The sequence below is a fragment of the Beta vulgaris genome, chromosome 7 (genome assembly GCF_026745355.1).
Source record: "Beta vulgaris subsp. vulgaris cultivar EL10 chromosome 7, EL10.2, whole genome shotgun sequence".
Classification (NCBI taxonomy): domain Eukaryota; kingdom Viridiplantae; phylum Streptophyta; class Magnoliopsida; order Caryophyllales; family Amaranthaceae; genus Beta; species Beta vulgaris.
This window is the reverse complement of record NC_079208.1, coordinates 19,380,173-19,389,852: the sequence shown is the minus strand read 5'-3', so window position 1 is coordinate 19,389,852 and position 9,680 is coordinate 19,380,173. Positions and strand designations below refer to the sequence as shown.

General features: G+C 39.2%; 1 protein-coding gene across 1 annotated transcript; it reads left to right on the top strand.

Moving 5' to 3' along the window:
- The first annotated feature begins 269 nt into the window (after positions 1 to 269).
- Positions 270 to 8,258, top strand: LOC104908865 (flavonoid 3'-O-methyltransferase FOMT). The gene is made up of 3 exons (XM_048648674.2): positions 270 to 858; positions 7,292 to 7,667; positions 7,834 to 8,258. The coding sequence occupies exons 1-3, from the start codon at positions 434 to 436 to the stop codon at positions 8,146 to 8,148; spliced, it is 1,116 nt and encodes a 371-aa protein (XP_048504631.1). The 5' UTR covers positions 270 to 433; the 3' UTR covers positions 8,149 to 8,258.
- Positions 8,259 to 9,680: the final 1,422 nt, after the last annotated feature.

The following is a 9,680-nucleotide window of genomic DNA, read 5'->3' as shown; positions in this document are numbered from 1 at the left end:
ACTTCATAAAAAAATCCTAAATTCCTAACATAACTAAAATTTGTAGGTAATAATCATTTTCTCATATGGATTAAAACTGGATTGGACAAAAAAAAAAAATTGGATCAAATTTTGGCTTAATATCTAAAGTTAAAAACTTTAAACTAAATTTGAATTTGGTAAAACCCAATCCAACCCAATCCAACCCAATCTACCTACCCCTCTCATTGGAATATCCATCACCAATTCGGACGTTGACAATTCTAATATTGACCGGCGACAGCGGCAAAAAGGAAGAAAAAGAAAAGGCTGCTAATTTATGTTATCAAAGTATGTCACATTTTCGGTTCTTGCGCAAGCACTGATGTAAGTCGGACTAATATAGATACATCCCCGCTGGCTGCTTGTTCAACTAGTAAGGAAAACATTAGCATAAGCAAAATTGTACGCCAAAATGATGCAACCTTCCATAGAGGAAGAAACTACAATCCAACAAGCCATGCAATTGACAACAGCAATTGCATTACCTATGGCACTGAAGGCTGCCATAGATTTCGGCCTCCTCGAGATCATGGAGAAAGCCGGACCGAGTGTCCGTCTTTCTCCTGATGAGATTGTTGCTCGTTTCCATCCGTGTGTGAACAATCCCCCTCGAGTATCGCAGATGATCGATCGCATTCTGCGCCTCCTGAGCTCTTACTCTGTTGTATCATGCTCTGTAGCTGATAATGCTGAGTTTGAGCATAATGATGGTCAAGTAGTACAAAGGCTATACACTCTAGGTCCTCTGTCGCGTTACTTCCTTCAAAGTAAAGATGGTCAAGGTTCTTTAGCACCTATGTTCAATATGATCCACGACAGCTTCATGACCAATGTTTGGTAATTGATCCTTGTTCTCTTTGTTTGTCGAAAAATAATGATATTTGCTTTTAATATTTTGCACAAAAGTTTGATAATTTCTATTACACACGTGTGTGCTTCATTCGAATACTTTATGCTTATCAAAAAAAAAAAAATTTTGCCATAGGTTAATTTAATACACAATTTTTATCATTAATATATAAAATATTTACTACATCAAACAGTAAGTCTTTGTACCACCTCATTTTATGTTTTACAAACATCGCTTTTTAAGTTAGAGGTGTGACTTTTGGATAACATGTGACTTTATATCTTAAAAGGATTGATAATATTATAAATTACCTCTTTAAAACAACAAGTTATCTTCATCTTATCTATAAATTACAGTAAAAATGTCTTACATAAAAATTTGTGTATATCAAAATTCTAAAAAATTGATTTTATCTTATGATTACTTCCTCCATCTTTTAATTAGTGACATAGAGAGAAAGGGCATAGATATTAAGGAATTTAGAGAGAAAAAATTGGAAACCACAAGTTAAAAAAAAGTGTAATGTAATAAAATAACTTACGCACTTAATTAAACTATCAATTCACCACCAACCGTTTACCTCATCACCCACTGGGCCACTAATCTAACCACGTCCAAAACTAATACCGTCATTATTGCCCCCTTCGTCCACCACTACCCACCACCATAGGCCTGACACCATGGTCTTCCACTACTTTCTCCACCTATCATAGTCTATTTGCTACGCACTATGCACCGTCTACCACCAGCAGATCCACCACCACACTAGTGCTTAAAAAATCAAAATTTCACCAACTTTCATAACTAGAAGAGGAATGAGACTTTGTTCTTCAAATTTGAAGAGAAACAAAAAGTCAAGAAGATCAAAACAATATGTAGATCTATAAGAATTTGTAGCATACAAATCAAATTCACCAATTTTTGCAAAGATTCACTCAAATTTTTGGAAGATACAATAAAGGAGCCACTTTTCGAGTCATGGACTGTACAGTGAGTCGTCAGTCCTAAGCTTGAGGAGAGAAAAAAAGCCAAAAACCCAAAACCCTAAATTCCACCACTAAACCCACTAGCGAGTTGCTCAAGCAATCAATGACTTGCCAGTATTGAGCTTGAGGAGAGAGAAAGAGTCGTGCGGGATCTTGAAATTCATGTGGTCGAAGATTTTGAGCTATTGATCGAAGTGTTTGAGAAAACCTCCCTAAAACCTCTGAAGGCGCACGTTAAGGTGATACGCTAACGTGCACCCCCCTAAAGCTATGGGGAGGAAGAAGAAGGTAGCGACGCCGATTCCGAGCACACCGGAATCGGATACTCTTGAGAAGCACCCTAGTACATCCAAAGTGGCCAACCAAGGTCTGGAAGCGACAGAAATTGATGGAACAGTAACTAGTGGAAACCCTGGAAAAACGCCATTGAAGGAGAATGAACCAATAGTGAGAATGAAGCGGTAGAGAGTGAAGCTATGCTCAAATGGAAAACTTTCACGGCACAGAGTAGAATCTCTGATAAAGGTATGGGTCTTAAATTTATTGCTCCGGTGGTTATGAATGGCGTTTCAGTAGCAAAACTTGATAAGAATGAGGTTTCTAAGCTGAGTGAAATATGGATTAACTCCATAATTGTGTATGTTATTGGTCAATCACCTACTATTACAGCTATGACAGCGTATATTAGGTATCACTGGAATGTGTCTATTGATCCCAAAGTTTTTAAGCATGAGGAAGGCTATTTTGTGGTGAAGCTAGAATCTAGAGGTGAAAGAGATGCAATATTGTGTGCTGGTCCACATCTGTTCTATGGCAAACCAATCATAGTGAAACAGTGGGATCCTGGGTTTAATTTTCATAATGAAGTGTTAAGAATTATACCCTTATGGGTTAAACTTCCTAATCTACCTCTTCACTACTGGAGTAGAGATTCTCTTAGTAGGATAGGAAGCTTGCTAGGCAAACCTGTGTATGCTGATGAATGTACATCTAAAGCCCTAAGAGTTTCCTTTGCTAGGATCCTCATAGAAATGGATGTTACTCAAAAGTTACCAACTGAGATACAAATAGAAGAAGCCAGATGGAGCTACTTTCACTCAGAAAGTAAGTTATGACTGGTTACCACCATATTGTAAGAAATGTCTTAAGGTTGGACATAACTGTGAAGCTGGAGGAAGCAAGTCTAAAATTCTTCCTAAGATTGTGCAAAAATGGGTGCCCAAGGCACAAAATGTGGTTGAGAAAGGGATAGCTGCAGATCAAAAAGCTCCTATTGGTGATCCTACAGTACTAGTAGATCCTAGTGTTCCTCAAGAGAATGCTGGTGATCCTAGTATTGTAGTAGATCTAAGTAGTGAGATAACACCTGTTGCTACTCCTATTCATCAGAATGTAGATGAGTCACAGGAAGAAGAAGGAGCTTGGAAGGTTGTACAAGGAAAACTAAAGAAAGGGGAAGCAAGTAGCTTTTCACTCAGTAAGGCTGTTATTCTCTCATGGAGGTCATAACTCAGGTGCAACTGGGGGTGCTAAGGGACCTAGCCCTTATCTGTCTTGATGATTCTCACAACATGGAATGTGAGAGGGCTCAATGACCCTCTAAAACAAAAAGAAGTTAAAAACTTCTTAAATAAGTTTCACATTAGCTGTAAGCTTTTTTGAAACAAGAGTGAGGAGACTAATGTTGCTAAGATTAGGAAAAGATTTGGGATTGATTGGCAGTGGGAGGATAACAATGATTTTTCTCCTAGAGGTAGAATATGGTTTGGTTGGAAGCCAGGTGAAGTTAAAGTTCAGGTTCTCACTAAATCTGAACAAGTCATAGTTATGAATGTTGAGAATTTGGTAGGAAGTGTGAAATTTCATATTGCAGCTGTGTATGGACTTCATACTGTCCAAGATAGAAAGGAGCTATGGAATGAGTTGCTAAATCACACTGTTGGCTGTCATGACCCTCTTATTCTTATAGGAGATTACAATGCTGTTACTCATTCTAGAGACAGATTAAATGGAGCTCAAATTACTAATCATGAGACACATGATTTTAATGATTTTATCATGAGAGGGCAGGTGATGGAGGCTCCAAGTAATGGGTTATTCTATTCTTGGACTAATAATAGTATTGGTGCTGATAGAGTGTCAAGCAGAATTGATACGGCTTTTGTGAATGATGAATGGATATGTAAGTATCCTGATGTTCAAGTTCAATATCTCCCCATGGGATATCTGATCATTCACCTTTGGTGCTTGATTTTGGAAACAGTGGAAGGGAAGGTGGTAGACCTTTTAAATTTCATAATATATTAGCAGAGCATGAATGTTTCTTGGATGTTGTCAAAGAGGCTTGGCAGTCTGTCTCTGGAATCTATCATCTTCAGACAACTTGGAAGAGATTGAAAGCAGTTAAGGAGGCAATGAAAGGGCTTCATAATCGAGCTTACTCAAATGCAAGACAAAAAGTTGAAGATTATAGACAAAGACTTAAGTGCATTCAAGCTCATAGTGATCTGCATCAAAATGTACAACTCCAGCTGGAGGAAAGGGAGCTGTACAATCAATATAGGCACTGGAGTAAGGTGGATGATAGCATAATGAAGCAAAAATCAAGAATTAACTGGATGACTCATGGTGATACTAATTCTAAGCTTTTCTTTACTGCTACAAAAGTAAGGAAAGCAAGAAACAACATCAGTATCCTATATAAAGACCAGGGGTGCTGTTAACTAAGCCTGAGGAAATTCAAGAAGAGATAGTTGATTTTTATAGAAGTCTTCTTGGAACTGCTGCTCCTATAATTCAAGCCATTGATTTGCAAACTGTGAGAGCTGGAGCAAGCTTAAGCTTAGAAGCAAGGAGTAGGCTACTGGTTCCTATTACTAAACAAGAGATTGATGATGCCTTGAACAACATCAATGATTCCAAGGCCCCTGGAATTGATGGCTTCAATTCCTTCTTTTATAAGAAAAGTTGGAGTCTTATCAAGGATGATATTTACAGAGCAGTTACTGAGTTCTTTGAGAAAAGAAAGGATGCATAAGCCTATCAATGCTACAATTATCACTTTGATCCCCAAAACAGAAAATGCTACAAAGGCTAAGGATTTCAGACCTATAGCCTGTTGTACTGTAATGTACAAAATAATCTCTAAGATTATTACAAAGAGATTGCAAGAAGTTTTTAGAGAAGTTGTTGACATATCTCAATCTGGCTTCATGCCAGACAGGCACATTTCTGAAAATATATTATTAGCCACTGAACTTATAAGAGGCTATAATAGAAGGAGTGTCTCTCCTAGGTGCTGCCTAAAAGTGGATATCAAAAAGGCATATGACTCAGTTGAATGATCCTTTTTATATAGCATGTTGGCTGAATTGGGATTCCCTAGTACCTTTATAAAATGGATCATGGCATGTGTGAATACTGTGAGCTACTCAATTTTGATTAATGGAAAACCTTCTCATCCTTTCAGTGCTAAGAAGGGGCTGAGACAAGGGGACCCCCTGTCCCCTTATTTGTTTGCTCTTAGCATGGAATACTTGAGCAGGTGTCTGAGAGAACTAAGTTATAATCCTGACTTTAATTACCATCCCAAGTGTGAAAGAGTCCATCTAACACACTTGATGTTTGCTGATGATCTTCTACTATTTTGTAGAGCAGATCATAGCTCAGTGTCAAAGATTTGTAGTGCAATTGCTAAATTCTCTGCTGCTTCTGGTCTGCACATCAGTTCTGAAAAAAGTAACATTTACCTAGCTGGGGTCAACAATGAGGAGGCTGCTAATTTAATTGAAGTGAGCAATATGCAAGCTGGTACCTTACCTTTCAAGTACCTGGGGATTACATTGAGTACAAAAAAGCTCACTTATTCTCAATGCAAGCCACTGGTTGAAAGAATCACAAATAGAGCTCAAGGGTGGATTGCTAACCTACTGTCCTATGCTGGGCGCCTTCAATTGGTAAGGAGTATCCTAAGTAGCATGCAGAACTATTGGGGTCATATATTTCCTTTACCAAAGAAGATAATCAAGGAGGTGGAAGGAATTTGCAGAAGGTTTTTATGGACTGGCAACACCATGGAATCTAAGAAAGCTCCTATAGCCTGGAGCAAATTCTATGAACCTAAAACCTGTGGTGGATGGAATTTGGTAAACATGACTCTTTGGAATAAGGCTGCAATGCTTAAGCTATTGTGGGCTATTGCTTATAAGTCTGATAGATTGTGGGTGAAGTGGGTTCATGAATATTATATTAAAAGGCTTACCTACAATACAGTGAGTATTACTTCTAATACTTCCTGGTTACTTCGAAAAATTATTGATACCAGAGAGACTTTGCAGCTGTTGGGAGGTTGGAATGAGGTGTGTAAAGCTGGCAAATTCAGTATTAAGCAAGCTTATAAGCTCCTTCAAGGTACACAGCAGCATGTACCCTGGAAAAGACTTATTTGCAACAATCATGCTTCTCCAAAGAGCAAGTTTATTGTCTGGTTAGCAATTCAAAATAGATTGGCCACCACAGATAGGCTCATCAAATGGAATGTTCCTTGCAGAGCTATTTGTTGTCTTTGTGACAGAGAAGAGGAAAGTGTACAACACTTGTTCTTTGGGTGTGAATATTCTGCCAGTATTTGGAGAAAAGTGTGTCAGATCATTGGTGTTTCAAGCTCAGGAAGCACTTTTGAGCAGGAGTGTGTCATAGCTATTGCAAAAGCTAGGGGAAGTACAAGAAAGCCAAGATTTACACAATGTGCTTCAGTGAAACCATCTATGCTGTGTGGGGTCAAAGAAACAACAAAACGTTCAATGGCAAGTGCCTAGATTGTATTCAGGTGGTTAAAGAAATTATTTTTAGGGTACCTTGCTTATGTAAAGAAGAAGATAGACATTTGTTAGTCTATTAACCTTTCTTTTTGCTATGGAGTTGTAGTTTTTGTGCTTGGGTGCTTCTCAGGTAGAGCATGTTCTACTGAGTTGCTTCTCATTGTGTTTGGTTGTACATTTACCATATTTTTTTGGTAGTCAATAACAACTTTGAATTGCCAAAAAAAAAAAAAAAAAAAAAACCGGAGAAAGTATATATCGAAAAAAAAATCTTATAAGATCTCACGTGATAATATTATTGCGTATTATAATATAAATAATACAAGATGATTAAAGTATAATGGTTCGTTAATATATAATATCAAAAGTCTAATTGGTAAAACTGAAAAATAGAGATAAACTAATTCCTTGTACAGTATTCCTTGTTTGGCTTGATATTTAGAAGAGAGTTCTAGCATCTAAATACACTTCCCCCATCCAAACATAGTAGGCCAAAATATTGATATCTTAGCTTAATTTCTCAAAACGAACCCCAAACCAAAGGTGGTTGACTATTTGGCGAAATACAAAGTACCTGTATACAGCTTTCACATCATGGATCATACATTACACAGGTATTACATGAAAGAGGCAATACTTGAAGGAGAAGTTCCATTGATCAAAGCATACGGCAAGGATCCTATGGAATCTATCCACAACGATAAGAGATTTGCTCCAATCTTCTTTGATGCCATGAGAGAGTTCAATCCCTTGGTTATTAGCAAAATCCTCAAGGAGTACAAGGGATTTGAAGGCCTGAAATCGATAGTCGACGTCGGAGGAGGAAATGGCTCAATACTTAAAGCAATCATATCAAGGTACCCTTCTATCGAAGGCACCAACTTTGACTTGCCACCCATTATTGAAAAACAACCCATCTACCCTGGTATTCAGCACGTCGCAGGTGACATGTTCACAAGCATTCCTGCAGGAGATGCAATTTTTATGAAGGTAATTTGTATTTTTTTTACCCTCTATATAACTATTTTAGTCTCACCTTTTGTTTTCGACAGTTTTGGTGGTATGGTAAATGGTAATACAACCTAAGTCTCTATAGACTATTAATTATAGAGAAAACTAAAAGGGGTTCTGTACTTCTGTCTTTGTAATATAACAGTGGGTGCTGAAAAATCTTAACGATGAACAATGCTTGAATGTACTGAAGAACTGCTACATGGCGTTACCAAATGGTGGAAAACTAATGATTGTGGAACTTGTAATACCGGATATCCCAGATAGTAGCATCAACAGCCAGAGTGTATTTCAGTTTGATGTATACCTGACAAATATGAACGCAGGAGGAAAGGAAAGAACCGTCGTAGAGTTTCAAACACTTGCTAAGACAGCAGGCTTTTCAGGCATCCAGGCTATGGTTCGGGCATACAATATGACTCTTCTGGAATTTCACAAAATTGTTACTACAGATTACTAAAGACACTGCTGCATTAGATCTTTTATTTATTGCAGTTGGAAGATTATGCCCCGCCCCTTCCATTACAACATTATGGAAAATTATTAAATATAGTGCTATATTTTTTGTTACTTTGTTTACAGAGTAGTCATTGTTCTTAATGTGGGGTGACATTATATATCAGTGAGAAAATTTCAACTGCAACTCTACCAAATTGTTGATAATTTTCTCATATGAAAATTCCAAGCTTCTTGGTTGGGCTCATGAAAGGGCTAGCCCAATACCTACGCCATGTAATCAGGAGTCACCAGAAAGGTAGCACAATGGATCTCACATGGAATTTGACCTAGCTCCAAGTTATCTAGGGATTCACAGATGGGGCCGGAAAGGCTAATTGCGTGAAAAGGTAATATAACCATTGATCCCAGAAAGCTCATGCCATCAATGCTGCCTTTCTGGGAATTCGCAATGCTATAAATACCAGTTGTCACAACAATCGACACGTATTGAATTCTCACCTAACAACTAGAGCATCTCTCTCTAGACTTTCTCTCTCTACCTCAACTGACTTGAGCGTCAAATGGGCGATCCCAGAACAACCCCCTAGGGTCTAACCTTGTCTTTCAGGATTCCGGCATACAGACGATCAATTCAGACGGATGTTCTTGGGGCTCACTCCTACTCAGCAATCCTCAATTTCTAGACTAAACAGTTTGGCGCCGTCTGTGGAGAAGTTACAAACAAAGTTACTTTGCCTCCACTCAGCAAGATTCACCTTATTGTTACTCAGCAATGGCCCCAACAAAGAACAATCGCTTTCGACCCCAGTCTTCAGCACAGGTCCAATGATCCGAACGGGCGCCCTCGTCCTCTCACCATCGCAAGTCTGAACGGGTACCTTCACCTCTCCCCCATCGGACTCCCACAGTCCAGACTATCGATCCCAACGAAGAGCAGTCCAGCGGGGATCGGCCTACCCCCTCACAACAGTTGCAACAAGCCAACCCTCAACCCCTATTCGCAACAGATATCACCTTGATAGCTACTCAGCTTCAAAAAACCTTGCAACGTAGCATAATGGCTATGCTAATCGCCCAAAAACAGGGACGCGCTCCGTCGACTCTCATGCCCTATCCTCGTGCCCTATCCAACCCTAAGGAACAAGCCATGGTACGTTTCCAAAGGGAAGAACACGATCCCCGCTCCATCCATGGTCAGCCTAGCCGGCAACGATCTGGAGGGATGGAACCCAGCCAACATGATCGACAGAGATCTAGGCAAGGAGAAGACGAGCAACACCCACCCAACGATAAACCTGCCCGGCGTGTGGAAAAGACCCATGTCTCAAGTCTCCTAGAGGCGACATCAGACACAAATCCGAAGACGTCCGATACTTCCTCAACTAGAAGCGCCTCAACCAGGGGTATGACGTCAAACATATGCTAAACAAGAACGCCACTCATCGAGAGGGGCAAGGTGATTCAGCTCAGTGTAGACACCCTCAGATCAATAGTGGAGAACGTAAGTTCATGGTCCCATTCAGCCAAGAAATC

Excerpts from the sequence above, each read along its gene's own strand:
- LOC104908865 (XM_048648674.2), top strand. The coding sequence starts at position 434 with ATGATGCAACCTTCCATAGAGGAAGAAACTACAATCCAACAAGCCATG. Across the intron at positions 859-7,291 it reads AGCTTCATGACCAATGTTTG|GTATTACATGAAAGAGGCAA; the intron begins GTAATTGATCCT and ends TACATTACACAG. Across the intron at positions 7,668-7,833 it reads GAGATGCAATTTTTATGAAG|TGGGTGCTGAAAAATCTTAA; the intron begins GTAATTTGTATT and ends GTAATATAACAG.